Genomic DNA, 21,298 nt, shown 5'->3' on the forward strand with positions numbered 1-21,298 from the left:
GTCGCTTATTTCCCCCCAGTGTATTTATCCCTGTGTTTCCTGTCTCTCTGTGCCAGTTCGTCTTGTATGTTAGTCAAGTCAACCAGCGTGTTTTTCCCGCACTCCTTTTGCTCTTCTCTTTTTGAAAGTCTTCCCAGATTGACTCTGGACTACTTTCCGGCCTGCCTGATCATCCTGCCTGCCCTGACCTCGATTCTGCCTGCCTTTCGGTACCTTTTGGACTCTGAACTGGTTTTGATCCTTTTGCCTATCCACGTCCAGTCTCTTGACTTACCCTATTGGATTAATAAATATTGTAAGACTCCAACCATCTGCCTCTTGGGTCTGCATCTGGGTCTCGCCTTGTGTCATGATATTTACACTACCCTAATTATGATTCCCATCATCACACCTTGCTTCTCATCAGTACCTATTGATTATGCAATTAATTGTGGCCTGAACAGGAGATATAAATTGGGACCGGCTGTATTATGGATTGCAATCCGCCCACTGGGGCAATCATCCAGTGATCATCTGAAATGAATCACCTCAGTGTGTCTGCCACACAAATCTCTCTCTCCGAATGCCATCCAATGCCTGCCGACCCAGACACTGTTCAGGGGGCAGACAGTAATTTATTCTCCACACCACCTTTCATCATCTCACCATTTTACATGGGATGTTGATGTTGTTGCTGTTTCACATTGTCTGGCTAGAGGGCGAGTGATAACAACAGTATTTTGCCCTTGGTTTTAGGTGTCTTCTAGTCACCAAAACTGGCAAATTCTCTTTAATAAAACCATCACTGTGGTATTGTGAAGCTCCGTAGCCTCCTCTGCATTTGCCCTGATCAGAAGAACATGATAAAGTGACAAAATGAAAACAAATAGAGCCTACAACCTAATGTCCCCTGCCGCCTCGCTTCTGCCCCATGATATCTGAGTCGAACATCATTCTGTCTCCCAAATAATAACAGAGCTTGTTTGCATAATGTTTGCATAGTGACGCCATAGCTGAGACTTCAGACAGTTCAGCACAGACCATTTAGCCTGCTGTTCTTGACTTGTATTAGTGGGGAGACCTCTGTGATCTCACTCTAAACAACCTGATTATTGATGCCAGGGACCTGTGATCATCAGGCGCTATGCTGCTGCTGATACATTGGGTAACAGGCTTTTCTCTGCGTCATCAAGCTTGAAGCAACGATTAGCCACATCACGATACTTTAATTGCCAGAGAAATGAGGCAGGAGACTTGACACAACTTAATGCTAAGTGTGGGAGGATGGAAAGATGGTTGCCATCAAGCCATACAACACGTCATAATTGATTTCTCCCAGGCCTATTTTAGCAAAGTGGTGATAGCAATCTAAAGTCTGCTGCAATCTCAATTTTGTTTGTTGTTTTTGTGCAGATCTTTTTTTTTGGGGGGGGGGGGGGGGGGGGGGGGCTCCAGAGCAGGATCATAGCACATACAGCCCAAAAATGGCAGCCCCCAACTTGATTCTGTTCTTGCTCAATACAAACGCGATGAGACAAGAATGTATAAATATATTTTTCTGGGCGCAGACCGGCTATGTGACAAAAAGAAACAGAATCCATGTCTTTGCAACTGTTTGGAAATCGGGCCAAGTTTAAATTGAGCTGCAGCACGCCTCCGAGGCCCAATGCTTCATACACACAGAGAGCAGAAACTACATCCCTGATTAAAGCAGCCATGACAATAAAGAAAGCTGCAAAATTTGCTAAATAAATTCCTGTGACATTTGCCGGCCTCTTGGTACAGTAGTAATGAATTACATTTGGCAGTGTTTGTGATATATAAAGCATCATCTGATTTTGGTTTGTGTGGTCTATGTATTGTAGGAGCACCATAATTGTACTGAAGGTGGAGTCTTGTGTAAGTATGAGAGGCATGGTGTTCTGTTCTCACAACAAACACATACACACACACACACAGGCATGCACACACACACACGTATGTATGAAAACACATACGCCCGGCACACGTATCCTACAGATTGCTAATCAAAGCAAGGGCGATGAAAAGACAAAAACACTAATTAGGAAATTACACCAGCAGCAGAATTACGATCCTCTTAAAGTGGTTCTTTTTTTCCAATCCTCATGTTATTTTGTGAGACAGAATGCTGACGATACCAGGCTGTTTGAACTCGGTTTTAGATGAATGAAATAGACACACACATCTATCTTGGCCTCATCTCTTTCAAGTCTAACCTTAAACCCGTCTCATTTCTCAAACTCATGCTTGATGGTGAGATATGTCTTATCAATAGTGATTTCATGGCCCGGGCCTAGGTACTGACAGCCGGCTGAGCCTTTCCATTTGTCCCCGTCCTCTCTGGGAACGGTGAGAGATTAGAACAATGGAGTCCCCTGATTTCACACATCACAACACCTCAGCCCTCTCCACATTACTATCCAACGAAAAATACAAACAAAAGCACCTGTCCACCCGCCACTCGACATTTTATTAATCAGACAGGCACACAATTAGATAAAATATATTGATGGTCAGTTTACTCTCAACTATCAAAGGCTAAAGCCATCAGAGTCGGGAGTAGGGTGAACCTATTTGTTAAGACATAAAGTGATGCTCCAGTGCATGTTCACATTGCACTCCTCTTCATTTCCCCTCCCTTCTCGACACGCTTCTGTGCTCTCAGATGTTAGCAGGTAAAAGAAAAGAGTTCGCAGGGGAATTGATGGCAAGGTTTACGTCTGAGGCGAGAAATAGCTGCAATGATCAATTATGCATACCTCCCTTGCTTTGTTTCAGAAAAGCCGATATTTAATAGCAGAGGCCCTTTCACTGTAACATCCCTCCTCTCTACCACACGATAGGGCCAGATCACCTTGTAATCACCTTGTCGTACAAATTGTAGAATGGCCGTCACCCAACCCTGTCTGAACACAAGCTGGGCGAGGGTGAGAAATAACCTGCAATGAGTTGTGGGATCAAATGTTCACGGGATTGATTTGTGTTTGGCTGTACTACGGTATACCATGACCAATGCAGTGATCTAAGATAACATAGACCTAAGCCATGACAAGGTCATTGGATAAATCTCTAGAAAGCACACACCTTTCATTGATGTGAGAATAATTAAGTATGATCTCATAGGCCTCCCGGGAAATGACCACCCACTTGCATGCCCTCCAAGAAACGTATTAATTGACTTAAATAAACAAAACATTTCATGTTAGCACGTAAAATAGGGCAGCAGGTAGCGGCAGGTAGCCTAGTGGTTAAGGGTCTTGGGCCAGTAACCAAAAGGTTGCTGGATCAAATCCCCAAGCTGACTAGGTGAAAAATCTGTCTATGTGCCCTTGAGCAAAGCACTTAACCGTAATTGCTCTTTCAAACCAGATAACAGACGATTCCGGGGCATTTGCGGCAACTGTTTAGCACTGCTGGCTTTGCCTCGGCAGTGGCCAGTCCTATTTGGGCCAACAGTGGGCCAAATACGGCGAACGAGTCCATATTCATTATGGCAGGGCGAACGTGGCTTGCGATATAATGGCAACATATATATATATATATATATATTTTTTTTTTTTTAATTAAATGTGCACTCAACATTTTATCCCTATAATATGTACATATCAATTTCACTGTTATATTTAATGTCTTTTAACTGCCTGTTTGCACATTCTCTGTACCCTTTGATCCATTGTTATTCATCTTTTAGATTTTGTATCAGTATGTTTTGTACTGTTGGCCTACATGGGAGTAAGCATTTCATTGTAAGGTATTACTCTAGTTCTTCATATGACAATAAACATACTTTCCATACTTGCCTTGACAATGGATTGTTTGGTGCTATATAAAGTTGAACCTATTTACTGGTTTAGTGGTTCTTTAGAACCATACAGGTTCCATTCCTAATCTTAAGCATGGCTTTAATATAAGTAAAAATACAAATAAACATCAAATAGGGTTTAACTATCTTTTTAAGGCAAAGAACGTTCACTATTGAAAACCATGTTTATTTTTGTGTGTGTACCAAATGTTTTGCTCTGTTAGATTATTCAAAGAGACACCTGAAAGTGAATACCTCCAACTCTTGGCGCCAGCCCCTAGTCATATGATATAAACAACCAATTAAACTGCAATACCCCACCTATTTCGAGAGGAGACACAAGATCAGTTACCAACTTGCAGCATTGCTAGCTAGCTACATGCGACAATAACACTGTTGTTGGATCGGTTGCATCCAATAGCTAGCTAATTAGCTAGCTAACTTCATGAAATCGGTAAGTTAGCTATTTTCCCTACCTGACCTTTTATATAGCTTAGCTAGCTGTTTATAATATATGTTCCTTATGAAAATGCAATTGGACTGTGAAAATGTAGTGTAGGCAAGGTAATCTGGCAAGTAGACTGTCAACTGAAATTATTTGGTGTCCGGTTATTTGACTAACATTTGTGAGCTAAATTGAGGAGCTTGTTCTTTGTGATCGCTAGCTTGCTATCTAAGTTAACATGTCCTTAGCTGCCCAGGTGTCACGTTCTGACCTTAGTTCCTTGTTTATGTCTGTGTGTTAGGTTGGTCAGGGCGTGAGTTGGGGTGGGTAGTCTATGTTCTTTTTTCTAGGTTGTTATATTTCTATGTGTTTGGCCTAGTATGGTTCTCAATCAGAGGCAGGTGTCGTTCGTTGTCTCTGATTGAGAATCATACTTAGGTAGCCGGTTTTCCCCATTTTGGTTGTGGGTGTTTAATTCCTGTTTAGTGTCTGTTCACCTGGCAGAACTGTTTCTTTTTCTCTTCGTTAATATTTTGTGTAGTGTTCAGTTTCTTCTATTAAAACATGACGAACACTTACCACACTGCATTTTGGTCCTCCTCTCCTTCCACCAACGAAAACCGTTACACCAGGTAAAATGAGCAGGTGTACTGGCTAACGTTAATAGCTAGCTACTGTTACTCACTAGCTAGTTTGAAATTTTCCTTTAGGTTGTGTGAGTTAGCTGTCAAAGGGCCACTACTGAGGACACTAGCTATTAAAGGGTGAGTACTGTAGCTAGCTAACTATAGCTAACTCTTTTGATAAACGTTTTATGTTTGTAGCTGTGCTCGGCTAGTGTTACCAAGCTAATTAATGTGTGTTAGCTTGGCAAACATAAGCAAGTAGCTGACAACACCGTCTGCCACTTGCCATTTAAGGTAAAGTCTCCCTCTACGTTTTTGTTGTTAAAGTTTAGTAGTTTCAAACATAACAGTTTTAGTAGGGCATGTCATAATAATGGTGTATGCCGTTCCCCTTTTGACCCTCCTTCTGACAGTAGGACCTGTTCCTCTCCATTACCCAACATACAGCCCACAGTACATGTCAATAATATTTATATTCTAAGGTTACCTAAACCTTCCTAAACACAACCAAATATACAGTATAGAATGTTTAATTACTGTTAGAATGTAGATTTTTTTGTTGTTGCTTGAATCGGCCCAACAGGTCTTATGTTAACTGTTTAGTGCTGGTAGAGAGGATCATATAATCACATAACCGTGACAAATTAAAGCTAAATAATTGTATTCTTCAATATTAATATCAATACATACTGCACTGTTTATGATTTTTAATTTTTAATACTTATCTTGAGCTACCTTTTGAATATTTTCATGCCTCCTCACAGCGATTGAAGTGTCCCCAGTGTTGCTTGTTGTTTTGGCCTTGGTTGGAGTTTTTTTATCTGTAAGGTTTAGCGAAATTGTTGGTCTCTTTTTTGCATTTATGTCTCCTGACCTAGTCAGCCATTATAATTATGCCTTAAAGGTTTGTGGAGTTATTAGCAGAAGACAACCAATGTCCAGATCTGTATGGAGCATTAGTTATCCAAAACTAAGATAAGGTTTGTGTTTTTGATATTGTAAAAAAAAAACTAGTTACTAGTTTTTCAGCAAGCCAATAGGCTATTAAAATGAAGTGAATTGCTTAATGACATACAATATACATATCTTATGGTCCCTTTTCTGTTGTCTGTGTGGTTACAGATTGACTATTTGGGATTGAAAGGTGGCTGTGATGTGAAAGAGAGTGCGTGGAGGATCATGGCACACATAATCTTCCATGATCTTTCAAAGACCATGAACTGGAGGGGAATCAATGGAACGGTGCCCTTCTGCCAACTGCAGCTCAAATGGAGAATTCACTGTAATTTAATGTTCTACTGTTGCCAAAGTCCTTCATGAATACTAGAAAGCATAGAAAGAAACATCGAAATAAACCAATGATCCCCCAATTTTAATTTGAAAGCTGCGGTGCGGAGAATAATCAATTCCATTTTCAGGAATCTTCCAAGCTGATTAAAGGCACAGTCAACTTAGTGCATGTAAACTTCTGACCCACTTGAATTGTGATACAGTGAATTATAAGTGAAATAATTTGTCTGTGTGTCATGCACAAAGTAGATGTCCTAACCGACTTGCCAAAACTATAGTTTGTTAATTAACAAGAAATTGTGAAGTCGTTGAAAAACTAGTTTTAATGACTCCAACCTAAGTGTAACTTCAACCTAAGTGTAACAACATACAAAAACAAGTAATGAAAGAAAAGCATTGCAGTTAGAATTTTGTCAAGTTAGTGTGGGAGAGGTGCCTCCTGGCATTGACAACTAAGATGGAAAGCTTCTGAGGATGGTAGCTGACTCTATAGCCACTCCTAGAGATTGAGGGAGCTGTACTGTTAGATTTCAGTGCAGCCTTTGAAATTATTAACCATAACCGGTTGTTGATAAAATGCATGTGTTATGGCTTTTCAACCTCTGCCAAATTGTGCATTCAGAGCTATCTAGGAAGTAGAACTCATAGGGTTTTCTTTAATGGCAGCTTCTCCAATGTCAAACATGTAAAGTGTGGTGTACTGCAAGGCAGCTCTCTAGGCACTCTACTCTTTTCTATTTTTCCAATGACCTGCCACTGGCATTAAAGAAAGCATGTGTGTCCATGTATGCTGATGATTGAACCATATATGCATCAGCAACCACATCTAATGAAGTCACTTCATTGAAGTCAACCCCTTAACAAAGAGTTGCAGTCTGTTTTGAAATGGGTGGCCAGTAATAAACTTGTCCTGAACATCTCTAAAACGAGGAGCATTGTATTTGGTACAAATCATTCCCTAAATTCTAGACCTCAGCTGAATCTGGTAATGAATGGTGTGGCTATTGAACAAGTTGAGGAGACTAAATTACTTGGTGTTACCTTAGATTGTGGGGCGGTAGGGTAGCCTAGTGGTTAGAGCGTTGGACTAGTAATCGGAAGGTTGCAAGTTCAAATCCCCGAGCTCACAAGGTACAAATCTGTCGTTCTGCCCCTGAACTGGCAGTTAACCCACTGTTCCTAGGCCGTCATTGAAAATAAGAATTTGTTCTTAACTGACTTGCCTAGTTAAAGAAAAAATTGTAAACCGTCATGGTCAAAACATAGATTCAATGGTTGTAAAAATGGGGAGAGGTCTGTCTGTAATAAAGAGATGCTCTCCTTTCTTGACACCACACAAAGCAAGTCCTGGAGACTCTAGTTTTAGCTTATCTTGATTATTGTCATATGGTCAAGTGCTGCAAAGAAAGTCCTAGTTAAGCTGCAGCTGGCCCAGAACAGTGTGGCACGCCTTGCTCGTCATTGTAATCAGAGGGCTAATATTAAAACTATGCACGCCAGTCTCTCTTGGCTAAGGGTTGAGGAAAGATTGACTGCGTCACTTCTTGTTTTTATAAGAAACAATGTGTTGGAAATTCCAAATTGTTTGCATAGTCAACTTTCACACAGCACTGACACACACACTTACCCCATCAGACATGCCCTCAGGGGTCTTTTCACAGTCCCCAGGTCCAGAAATTCAAGGAAACATATAGTATTATACAGAGCCATGAGTGCATGAACCTCCCTTCCATCATATAAAGCGCAATTGAACAGCAATCCTGGTTTCAAAAAACAAATAAAGCAACACCTCACGGCACACCGCCTCTCCCCCATGTGACCTATTTGTTGTGTGTATGTACTGACATGTATCTGTAACTGATAGATGGACACACACACACTACATGTTACTGTTTTTAAATGTATGTCAATTGTAAAGTCTTATGTCTGTAGTGTCATTTTCGTTATGTGTCGGACCCCAGAAAGACTAGCTGTCGCCATTGTCGTTGGCTAATGGGGCTCCTAACAAATTAATTTAAAAAACATCTAATTGGGGACAACAGTCAATGGAGTGCGTGGAATAGTAGAGAGTTAAGAGAGAAAGTAGCCTAATCCAGACAGATCTAGTAATGCCCACCCCTGAGTTGCGGCTGGGGTCCTCTCCCGCTGTGCTCCTCCATCAATGTTTTCAGGGCCTAATTGAGCTGATTACTTACCAAATTTGACTCCTCAATTGCCTGTCTGCCCATAATTATCTCCCATCCGTTTAGCCATGTTATTAGTTAAGCCAGAGGAACCAGTAGAGTGGACAAGGAGGAGATGGGAGGCAGACATGAGATGTCTCTGGGAGAAAGATTGGGTCCGCCTCCAGAGTACCCCAAGTTTACCCTCCAACACCCTCCCTCTCCTGTTTGTAGTCACAAACTAATCAGAAGGGGCCTGTCTGGGGCCTCTAACATGGTTGTTTAAAGCAACACAGAACACACTCTCACACACAGCCCCTAAATTAGAGATATCTGTGGCATGCATCCTTGAAATATATGGTCAACTTGGTTAAATAATGAGGAAGGCCCTGGGCGGTTTTCTGACCTTGTGACCCGGCCAGGGAGCGTTTCCTGGTCAACCCACATAGAGTACATAATCCTGTGTACACTCACCTTTGGCTGGGTCCCCATCCTGAGTTTGAAGACAGTCAGGTAAAGTAAGGTACATTATGAGCAGGTCCAGGTATTGGCAAGTCCTGGTCCCAAGTACAGGGCCAGGAACAGCGGACACACAGACAGTCTGAGCCACAGAGGGATTACAAGGCAATACGTTTCAAAATCCACTGGCGAGGCCGTTGGCTCGTCTAGCTCCAATCCATTAGATTATGATGGTGAATTGAGTCCTTATTAAATCCATCTTGGGGTGTTTTCATGGGGGGTCTGTAAATACAGTGTGAACTATGGAGGACGCAAGGAGGATGTCTGGCAGGAGTCCTAAAAATGTTCCTGATTTATAATCCAATCTCCTTGATTCCTGGAATCCTGGGAATATTCTGAAAAACAAAAACATGACCAATGGTTACTGATTGAGTGGAATGCATGATACTGTGTGTACAATCTAATCAGTGACTGAGTTGAATGCATGACATCAATCACAACTGTTCTCGAGATATGTGCAATAGTTTGAATGGTAATTGGATTTATAATGATGATATTTACTGGAAGGTGGATCAGATGATGTGTTTGTTTGTAATTGCTACTGTGTTATGATCTGTTTTGTGTTGCTACTATAGTGTATTGGTATAGGAGGAAAATGTAAGTAATTGTAAGTCATGCTCCTGCATTATGTTGTTTGGATGTCTGCTGCTTTCAAAGGGGCAACACTGAGTGTTAAGGGGGTGGGCTCTGCAATTAGTCTCGCTGAATATGCCATATGTATAGGAACCAAATCCTGAGGGAGGTCTCTGGCAGTAACATGGCTAGCAATATGTTAGCTCTGACTAAGTGACATTTTCTCTCCGACACGGCCATCTCTCCATCTCTTACACTAAAGCCCCCCCTCTCTCATATTCTTCTCTCAAGTAGATGAATGGAGAGGAACAGGGAAAGAAGGGAACCATTACTCTTGGAGGTTGATGGCTGCTTCTCGCCCGAAGAAGCAGAAGGGAGTCATCAAATTTTAAAGTCACTCCAGTCTCGGTGAGCCCTCTTGTCGTCGTCGGCGGCCACGGGCGCTGGCGTGTCTGGTGGAAGAGACAAATAGAGGTGAGGGATGAGGCGGCTAGAGTTAGTGACAGCCAGGCTGGACGCGGTGCGGTGCGTTCATCACCCCTCGTCTCAGGGACACAGCAGGGAGCCTGCGGACATGGCTGCGGGAATGTGATTCATGGCCCGGTGTCAACTGTACCAAATTGGCACCATTTTGTTTCACACAGGGCAGCTCCACAGGTTTTTGGCACAGATCTGATATGGAATCCGGGCAAAGTGACTCAGATCACATGGTAGCCTTGCACTTACTGGTTGAGTGTCCGATAGGATTCTACTGGTGGAAGTAAATTGTGATTTTACCGAATGATTACAGAATGTAAGTGTATAGAGTGATTGTTCACTGTAGCACCTTTTCAGAATGAATATATGTGCGTTGCAGTGCAACGTGTGCATTTACACAGAAATGACTTTGAGAATGTGGTTGCCCACTGCAAAGGTTTTGGTCAGGTTCAAGGGCAGCCAAATTCAATCGTTTTCATTGACAAAATTATCCTCAGCCTAAATGGATCATTTTGGTTCATTATGCCCCTTACTTTCCACTAAAATCAATGTTGTAGCTGACATGGGTGATTGACGGAATTGAAAGAGAGGGCCTTGTCTCTCCCCGACCCTGATTTAATTCACCATATTGAATTAGTGATTTACAAGGCCATGGCTCTGGAAATCCATGGCCATTCATTCAGAAAGTGCAATTATCCAATTGGAACAATGTATCCAAGTTTCTCACTCTGGCGAGGTTCTTTAAAATATATCTGGCTGTAGCCCATTGAATTAGTTGAATGGCCCTGTTCTTAGCAATTACATGTCTCTAAACTGGCATTTATGTGATGCAATGAGGTGTGCTGGGTTGGGCTATGCTATGGGTTCATGTTCAGTGGCAGGGCTCTAGCTGCCGATACCTACTGTAGGTCACAGAAGGAACACAAATGAATTACATGCCAGTTGTTTCAGACATGCCATAGAGATACCAAATTGAAAATGATGAAAAATTGGGTCACTCTCTCATTCACCCCAATCACAACCATTTTTATCTGCCTCTGTATCTGTCTCACTCTCTCAAGTACTTACTTCCCCCCACATCGACGATGGTGGCCTCTCTGGGTGTGAGGGAGGCTCTCCTCTTCATCTCAAAGGCAGTCCTGGAGTGACGCCTCTTACTTGGCGACAGCAGGTCCTCAGCAGTCATGTCTGAGATCTGCACCGCCTTCTCACAGTCAACCACCAGCGCCATGGTGTTAGAGTTCTTTAGGGTGGCATTAGGCGATGCCACTCCACTCACACACCCCCCTAACCCTGTCCCTGGTCCTACTCCCACCCCAGCAAAGGCATGATCCTGCTGCTCCTCCTGACTCTCTGTAACTTTAGACCCAGAGTGGGACACCTGTCCCCCAGCCTGTCCTCCGTTGGTCTGGGCACGGATGTTGGCCAGGGTGCCCACCTTGCCTGTGTCCATACCCTGGTGGCTGTAGACCTTGTAGCGGATCATGAGGATGATGATGAAGACGAGCACGGAGGCCACGATGATGCCACCGATAATGATGATCATGGTGCCGCCCAGGAACTGGCTGTGGAGGGCCTGGCACTGGCTGTACTCGGTCTCCGTGATGAACTGGACGCAGCCCACCTGCCGCGTGGCCGTCAACGAGGTGATGCCGTCGTCGTAGACCGCCAGGACACACAGGTCGTACTCGCGCCCTGACACCAGGTCACGCACCAGGAAGTCCTGACTGGTGGACGGGATCATTCTATTGATTAAGAGAGAGAAACATGTCTTAGGATTGATGATGAACATGGTATATACAAGGAACTAATAATCTGTAGATGGGGAATATTTTGAAAATATGATTCATTCTGGGTAAAGAAAGGTTGTGTTAAAAAGTAGACTTGTCTATAGGGCTATGAGAATGGATATAGATGGTTCAAATAGACCGCTAAGACATACTTTTTTGAAATCTTAATACATTTTTCCACAGTATTATAATAGCGTTATGGTACACCCCTTGTTTTGAGGTGCGACCGAACTGTTACAGCCTATTGGGCTTACTAGTGGGACCGTCAAAAATGACTAACCTAAAAATCAATCTTAAAAGGTCCATAACAATGGATTTACTAGAAATGTATAACATGGAATGTATTGTGGGTGAAAGTAATCAGTGTCAAGGTCCCTTGTGGATTCTCTGAAGCTTTGCCTCTGCAGAGAGCTTGTGAGCTACATCCACAGTCAACCATCTAACCTTGGTCCAATGAGTTTGTAGAGAAAGACCATATTGGGATCAATGTCCATCCAAGGAGTAAAGCACGTGTCCAATAGGTGCCAATACTACCAGATCATATGGTGCATGTAGGCTTCAGAAGCACTGTAGAACCTATCAGCATCAGGACATACTGTATGCTCCTCCAACACGAGCAATTTCCTCTTTTCCTTTTGGTACCGTATATTTCCATTCTTACAATCACCCCTTTCAGCACGAAACTGAAAGGATTTTATATGATTGGACTCAATTTTTCAGGAGCGCTCCACTTTTCCAGATGATGTCCATTTCCGTGTCCCATTCACGCAGCTGTACAGCAGGGTCAGAAAAACTATGAAGAAAGAGGAAATAAAACTACGCAGTCCTTGGCCCGACACAGTTCCCTGTCATAATAGTCTGGCGAATCAGACCTTTGCAATGACAACAATATGCAGACTGTTGTGACAGAATCTACAAACTTGGCAACACTGTACAGTAGTATCGACCCTTGAAAGGCACTGTGACAGTGTGTGGTCATGTGTGTGAGTTCTGACAGTGTAAGTGAGCAGTGGATCATCTGTACACAAAGGGATGCCAGCGACATCTTGAGCTGTGATTTAATGTCAGTCCCCATTTTGCATAACTCCCAAAAGCTTCCAAATCATCTATTTTCATTGTGTGTGTATCATTAACTGGCTGACAAGTCTTGACATTTTAAATTCACATCAACAGTTGAAAAAGCTGAGTTTGTAAACAACGCCCAGTGTCATCTCATTAAGCCGACCTTGCTTGAGGTTAGAACACAGTAGAAACCTTAATATAAATTAAGAAAACTCTCCTGGACATGGCAAAAGAAATGACAATAATTGAATGTTCACCATTATTTTGAAGACCTATATTGTTGACAGTGTTGAGAGAATGGATGATTTAGGCTAGGACCTCACCCTCAACTGACTCAAGTGACTACAGTACTGAGCTGTCCGTCCCGGGAAAGTCCTCCCCCGGGACACAGTGACTGAGAATGTGCATGGCTCAGTACAGTGTTAAATCACAAGGTGCTTGGGATCATGAGCACCTCTTTTCATTATAAACCAAGAAATATTCAAACTTTTCTGGTTGGAAAGTTTAACAATACATTGTAAATATAATAATGGAAATGTCATTTTCATTGGTCAAATACTTTTTCTAATTTAGCGGAGAAATCTGTTATGCAAACCAGACATATTGACACAGTCATTAAATAGGAAGTATTCTCGGGAGTAGTTTGCGCCGACTTCCGAATAATCTAGTGCAGACAAGAAAATGAATGAATTGATGTGAATTGACTAAATGAATTACACGGGGGGGGGGAAATAACAATAATCGTAACCCCGGCATACGACCGGAAATGTTATTACTGCCACTGCAACCCCTTCCTAATCTTTATTCACCCTGATTATCTGTGCATCTTTTTCTAGAGTCTTTTCCAATCCAGCACCAGCTAGAGAAGTGACATGCCAATCGCAAGGTTATGTAAGGTTCACCTCAGCCTTGGTCTTGACCCCCTCTTTTTTTTTCCCAAGAGTCATTGTAGCTAATGCTCTTACAGATGCTCTTGGCTACAATGAAATCTGAGTCCAAGGGATTTCCTCGTTCACATGTAGTACAAAGGCCTTATGGGTTTTCATGACAATACAACACATCACCTCAATGGGGATTGAACAATAGAAGAACATAAATGGGGTTCAGCTCCCTTAGCATGCTTCTATTTGTCTTGGTCAACGTTCTCAATATCGCACTTACGTTGGCACGGAATTCGTTGAGTGTATTCCTGTTGAAAGGTGAAAGACGGTGCTTATTAATTGCGGGTACCCTGAGGTGGCCGTTTGGCTTGGGTAACTCCTCCAACCTATTGACTACTAAAAAGAGAGCACCTGTTAAGAGGAAGCATTATCCTAATCCAACTAGGTTCATATGGAAAATTGCACTCTTTTTTTCCCCTCTCTCTCTCCATCTCGGTCTCTGTGTCCCACTCTCTCCCTCGCTCTCGGTGTCTCTCTGTCTGTCTCTCTTTCTCTTCCTCTCTCTCCTTTAATAGTTCATTTGATGGTCTGCAGGGGGAAAAAAGAAGATGACCGTGCAGAAGAGAGTAGCTGGCGGGATCTCAATCCTGGATCCTATTAAAAGCGTGGCAGGGGAGAGGGAGGTTCTCTCCGTCTAACCACTTTAAAGGTGCTTTGAAGTCCTCTCATTTGCCTCACCTTTGCCTGTTAATTTGACTGGAAGCCCAGAGTCTCTCTCTCTCTCTCTCTGTGAATAGGGATGACATCCAGACTGCCTTTACGGAGATTCATTATAGCACAATGCCGAACAAAGTCGCCTTGATCTGGGCTGTGCAGAGGACCTTTATCTGGTGTTTCTGTGCTTTGGTTTATTACAGGACTTATCATGGCTCTGGAATAGGCTATCGGACATGAGACACTTTATGTGTTGGGGGCAAGGACAACATAACAAAACAGTTACAAAAATCAATTGAAAAAGGAGTTATTGGAGCGATGCAGGGAGGCTGATTCTTGAAACACCCTTGCGGCAGACACCCCCAAAATTAAATGACTCCGCAATGAAAGCCGGGTGCCAATTGTGAATTAGGGGAGGAAATTATTCTCTCTGTGGGGAATTTTAGGGAAGAGAAATGAAACTGCTAGTTGTTTTTGCTTTTTCCATTCGTCACGAGACTGATTGACACCTCTAAATGAAGAGCCTGATGAAATGAGTGGAGCTTGAAATGGAACGCTGCTTTTTTTGGTAAATGACTACGACAATCCGCTTGTTGATCTCAAAACGCACACGCGGATCACTAATATTGATGCATCTGTTTATTTAGTAGGAGTTCAAACACAATTTCCTAATACGCTGATTTCAAATGCACCACACATGCATCCTCTCCTCAACATATGGTATCAAACATCGACCCGTAGTAAGAGAAGTCTTGATTGCATAGACAGGAGGTAATGAAATTATATCTATATACTGTACTTTGTCTGGACTCTTTAGAGGGGTGATAGTTTATGTGTGCTACAGGTGCCGTCTTTCTATCAGTAACATTAACAGTAACATACACTATTGTTCAAAATGTCATAATATTGGTAGTAGCTCTTACTAAAATCTCTGTTTCCTCAAGAGGAACAAGTAGGAACACAAAATGTCCTTCCCACATAATCCCATCTGTACGGATGCACTGTATCATTTCCTGAATGATTGGCGTGCAGTCTGGCGGAGAGAACACTGACCTAAACATTTTTAATGCAGTGGGGATTTTGCTATGTGGATGATGGTGTATCGGGGATGTAGCGGAGATTTAAGGCGTATCACTAGTGAGGTGTGTATGCCTAACTTATTTATTTATACAATTATCAGAGCTAGCTCTAGTCTCAGGCACACCTGACGACTAGGTTACTAATGAACCCCCATTGACTGAGGGGGAAGGGGGTGGTGGTGAGTGGAGCATGTAACTTTGAATCATTGCGCGCACACAGATCGTTGAGTGTGCTCTCTCTCTCTCTCTCTCTCTCTCTCTCTCTCTCTCTCTCTCTCAGCTGTGCAACCATTTTTTTAAATTTTTATAATTCCCCAAATGGGCTTTTCCAAAAGCAAGGTTGAGGATAAGTGACAGTCAATTTCATTTCTCTGACTCTCTTGTGCTGTCCCATTCATATCAGGTATGTCAGGCGGCACCAGAATGAAATTCAGATGGGAAATATTTAATGCTCTTTGTTAAATAAATGAGTTTGACAGGATTACTCATACCAGGTTGGGATAATAGAGAAGCCAGAGGTGAATTCAATTAAAGAGTGACAATAAAAAATACACTTCTCAAGTATTGTTGAAATAAGCAAAGTTTCAGTTTGAGGATAAAAATGTTTGATTCATGGGGCTGAACTTATTTTTCCTTGGTATTTTCTTAGCCAGCCTGGGGTCACCGAGAAGCACTGTTTGGGGACAGATTAGGAACACTAACACATAAACACAAATGTATTCTTAAATCTCAACGCATCAGGCTGCATTTCCACTGAGTTACAAACATCCATTTGATACAGTTGAGTGAATGATTTAAATAGAAGTTGTTTGATAAAAGAGGGAAGCATGAAATACTGTTGGTGCCGCTGCTCTCAAGGGTACGTACATACCCGGCACATACATAAAAACGCACGCATCCATGAACACACGCACGCTCACACACATAGTTAGACACAGCTGCCTGCCAGCTTCTCTAACAGCATGAAAGGGGACTGTATTGTGCCGACAGGCCTGGTTTTCACAGAGACTCTGTGCCACGCCCCATTATTCATTCCACTCACAGCATCAGTGAAACACTGCCCCTGGGCCCCAGGACGAAGAGCACACCCAGGTACAATCAGTCTGTGGTTGGTAGAGCCTCTATCCATTTCACTGATGAACTAGGCCTCTCCCTTCCTGATCCTTAGCACAGATCGAATCCTGTCCACAATGTGGTGTGTAGGACAAAAAGTTCCTGTTTGGTGAGGAAGCAGGTCATAGATAAAACATCTGCAGAGAAGGCAGTGCCCACTATTGCCTGCCAAGCTCCCCATTCACCTGTAAGCAGGGGTCTGATGCATTATCGATGCTGAATGGCCTCCACTGTGGTGAGGATCAGGCAGGGGAAAGTTGTCACTTCCTGTTTAATCAGGATCGGTGGGTCCCCCACGGGACCGTTGAGCTAACGTAGGCTTATGCGATTAGCATGAGGTTGTAAGTAACAAGAACATTTCCCAGGAAGTATTGATATACTGGCAGAAAGCTAAAATTATTGTTCATCTAACTGCACTGTCCAATTTGCAGGAGCTATTACAGTGAAATAATACCATGCTATTGTTTGAGAATAATTTTTTATTCGGAATAATACATATGGAATAATACATATGGAATTTGGAATAATACATATGGTCTTTCTTTTGCATTTCAAAGACGATGGTATACATTTTTTTTAACTGTTGTTTTTTTCTTTGTATTCTCTTTTACCAGATCGAATGTGTTATATTCTCCTACATTCATTTCACATTTCCAGAAACTTCAAAGTGTTTCCTTTCAAATGGTATCAAGAATATGCATATCCTTGCTTCAATGCCTGAGTTACAGGAAGTTAGATTTGGGAACATAATTTTAGGCGAAAATTGAAAAAAAGGGGCGGATCCTTAAGAGTTCTGGGAGGAATGTGTTGTGAAATTGTGATTTCTGTTGTGTGAAGGAAGAAAGGGAAGTCTCCTCCCTCGCAAAAGTAAACTCTCGGGCCAACCCCCTCCATTGCGCTAATTTCAACCGTGTTTATGATCCGGGTGGACACACGCGAAGCAGTAAACATGGAAGAAGTGAGTGAGGATGTTTTCAACCCAGCTATTTCAATTTCAACAGTGTCCATTCTATCCCGTCGTTTAAGCCACAGCAACAGTTATGCTTAAAATGTTTGACTAGCAAAGGGGACGATTTCGCATGCTTGCCAACTGGAAACACACACCAAGCGATGTTTGGAGAACATTTCTACAAGCAAGCATGTTCAGCAAGCGGTTGATAGGACTGGCAGTGGACAAAGTGCGTACCGGTGAGTATACATTTCAGATGAACTCGCGGCTTGCCAGCTGTATCATTCATCCTACATTACTATCAACTGGCCAGCTGTATCAGGCAGCCAAAACATTTGCTAACTATCCATTTGATTGATGAAGTTGAGAAAATGGCATTAACTAGTTTGCTAGATTGAAACTGCTGGACGGAAAGCTGGCTAACAGTTTTTTTTTAGGGGGTAGTTCAGCTTTAATATTGCAGATAGATTGTGACCTCAATGTAATTGTCTGCATCACTTCCAATCCCCCATACATATATATATATATATATATACAGTGGGGCAAAAAAGTATTTAGTCAGCCACCAATTGTGCAAGTTCTCCCACTTAAAAAGATGAGAGAGGCCTGTAATTTTCATCATATATATACAACTATGACAGACAAAATGAGAAATGAGAAAAAATCCAGAAAATCACATTGTAGGATTTTTAATGAATTTATTTGCAAATTATGGTGGAAAATAAGTATTTGGTCAATAACAAAAGTTTATCGCAATACTTTGTTATATACCCTTTGTTGGCAATGACAGAGGTCAAACGTTTTCTGTAAGTCTTCACAAGGTTTTCACACACTGTTGCTGGTATTTTGGCCCATTCCTCCATGCAGATCTCCTCTAGAACAGTGATGTTTTGGGGCTGTTGCTGGGCAACACGGACTTTCAACTCCCTCCAAAGGTTTTCTATGGGGTTGAGATCTGGAGACTGGCTAGGCCACTCCAGGACCTTGAAATTCTTCTTACGAAGCCACTCCTTCATTGCCCGGGCGGTGTGTTTGGGATCATTGTCATGCTGAAAGACCCAGCCACGTTTCATCTTCAATGCCCTTGCTGATGGAAGGAGGTTTTCACTCAAAATCTCACGATACATGGCCCCATTCATTCTTTCCTTTGCAGAAAAACAGCCCCAAAGCATGATGTTTCCACCCCCATGCTTCACAGTAGGTATAGTGTTCTTTGGATGCAACTCAGCATTCTTTGTCTTCCAAACACGGCCAGTTGAGTTTTTACCAAAAAGTTATATTTTGGTTTCATCTGACCATATGACATTCTCCCAATCTTCTTCTGGATCATCCAAATGCTCTCTAGCAAACTTCAGACGGAACTGGACATGTACTGGCTTAAGCAGGGGGACACGTCTGGCACTGCAGGATTTGAGTCCCTGGCGGCGTAGTGTGTTACTGATGGTAGGCTTTGTTACTTTGGTCCCAGCTCTCTGCAGGTCATTCACTATGTCCCCCCGTGTGGTTCTGCGATTTTTGCTCACTGTTCTTGTGATCCGTGGCGGAGATCTTTGTGGGCTATACTCAGCCTTGTCTCAGGATGGTAAGTTGGTGGTTGAAGATATCCCTCTAGTGGTGTGGGGGCTGTGCTTTGGCAAAGTGGGTGGGGTTATATCCTTCCTGTTTGGCCCTGTCCGGGGGTGTCCTCGGATGGGGCCACAGTGTCTCCTGACCCCTCCTGTCTCAGCCTCCAGTATTTATGCTGCAGTAGTTTATGTGTCGGGGGGCTGGGGTCAGTTTGTTATATCTGGAGTACTTCTCCTGTCCTATTCGGTGTCCTGTGTGAATCTAAGTGTGCGTTCTCTAATTCTCTCCTTCTCTCTTTCTTTCTCTCTCTCGGAGGACCTGAGCCCTAGGACCATGCCCCAGGACTACCTGACATGATGACTCCTTGCTGTCCCCTGGCCATGCTGCTGTTCCAGTTTCAACTGACCTGAGCCTTAGGACCATGCCCCAGGACTACCTGACATGATGACTCCTTGCTGTCCCCAGTCCACCTGGCCATGCTGCTGCTCCAGTTTCAACTTCCACCTGACTGTGCTGCTGCTCCAGTTTCAACTGTTCTGCCTTATTATTATTCGACCATGCTGGTCATTTATGAACATTTGAACATCTTGGCCATGTTCTGTTATAATCTCCACCCGGCACAGCCAGAAGAGGACTGGCCACCCCACATAGCCTGGTCCCTCTCTAGGTTTCTTCCTAGGTTTTGGCCTTTCTAGGGAGTTTTTCCTAGCCACCGTGCTTCTACACCTGCATTGCTTGCTGTTTGGGGTTTTAGGCTGGGTTTCTGTACAGCACTTTGAGATATCAGCTGATGTACGAAGGGCTATATAAATAAGTGTGATTTGATTTGATCATTTTGACCCCACGGGGTGAGATTGTGCGTGGAGCCCCAGATCGAGGGAGATTATCAGTGGTCTTGTATGTCTTCCATTTCCTAATAATTGCTCCCACAGTTGATTTCTTCAAACCAAGCTGCTTACCTATTGCAGATTCAGTCTTCCCAGCCTGGTGCAGGTCTATAATTTTGTTTCTGGTGTCCTTTGACAGCTCTTTGGTCTTAGCCATAGTGGAGTTTGGAGTTTGAATGTTTGAGGTTGTGGACAGGTGTATTTTATACTGATAACAAGTTCAATCAGGTGCCATTAATACAGGTAACGAGTGGAGGACAGAGGAGCCTCTTAAAGAAGAAGTTACAGGTCTGTGAGAGCCAGAAATCTTGCTTGTTTGAAGGTGACCAAATACTTATTTTCCACCATAATTTGCAAATAAATTCATAAAAAATCCTACAATGTGATTTTCTGATTTTTTTTTCTCTCATTTTGTCTGTCATAGTTGAAGTGTACCTATGATGAAAATTACAGGCCTCATCTTTTTAAGTGGGAGAACTTGCACAATTGGTGGCTGACTAAATACTTTTTTGCCCCACTGTATGTATATACCATATTCTGGTAGGGTAGGGGTGGTATACAGAAGACAATGGCAAGAACAGCTCAAATAAGCAAATAGAAATGACAGTCCGACATGAAGGTCAGTCAATCCGGAAAATTTCAAGAACTTTAAAAGTTTCTTCAAGTGCAGTCACAAAAACCATCAAGCGCTATGATGAAACTGGCTCTCATGAGGACCACCACAGGAAAGGAAGACCCAGAGTTACCTCTGCTGCAGAGGATAAGTTCGTTAGAGCTATCAGCCTCAGAAATTGCAACAAATATATTTTGATTTGTTTAACACTTTTTTTGGTTAATACATGATTCCATGTGTGTTATGTCATAGTGTTGATGTCTTCACTATTATTCTACAATGTAGAAAATAGTAAAAATAAAGAAAACCATTGAAAGAGGAGATGTGTCCAAACTTTTGACTGGTACTTTATATTTTCCTATATTATTTTCCCCTAACCCTACCATCCCTCCCCTAATTGGAGTAAACTAATGGACAACAACTATTAGGCTTCTACTTCCATCTTTTATCATTTAAGGACACATTATAGTTTACATTTGTATCTTTTTCTTGTTTTTAGTGCCATCCTTCAGCTCCACTCAACCCCTCCCATCTATTTCTGAACACTATCCAGTTTTTAAATCTATTTAGGCATATTTTTCAACTGTGCTGTGATGTTTCACAAAAGTTCTGAACCTTCCTATTCTGACAGATACTAAATATTGTAAATTAAATATATATATATTTTTTGGTAAGAGTATTATTGTGTTATTAATTGATTGACTATGCCTTTTTAATTCACCTGTTATTGCTAGCGTTTTCTTCTTCTTT

General features: G+C 42.4%; 1 protein-coding gene across 1 annotated transcript in view; it reads right to left on the reverse strand.

The window, feature by feature from the left end:
• LOC115141532 (leucine-rich repeat and fibronectin type III domain-containing protein 1-like protein) overlaps positions 1-21,298 on the reverse strand; it is a 44,657-nt gene that overhangs the window by 2,767 nt on the left and 20,592 nt on the right. Inside the window, exons 2-4 of the mRNA XM_029680480.2 lie at positions 10,963-11,639; positions 9,750-9,869; positions 8,800-9,179 (exon numbers count right to left, since the gene is read on the reverse strand). Of these exons, the coding sequence (XP_029536340.1) occupies positions 9,799-9,869; positions 10,963-11,639 (748 nt within the window). The 3' untranslated portion in view covers positions 8,800-9,179; positions 9,750-9,798. The remainder of the gene's footprint in view (positions 1-8,799; positions 9,180-9,749; positions 9,870-10,962; positions 11,640-21,298) is intronic.

This window comes from Oncorhynchus nerka, linkage group LG14 (genome assembly GCF_034236695.1).
Source record: "Oncorhynchus nerka isolate Pitt River linkage group LG14, Oner_Uvic_2.0, whole genome shotgun sequence".
Taxonomy (NCBI): Eukaryota; Metazoa; Chordata; class Actinopteri; order Salmoniformes; family Salmonidae; genus Oncorhynchus; species Oncorhynchus nerka.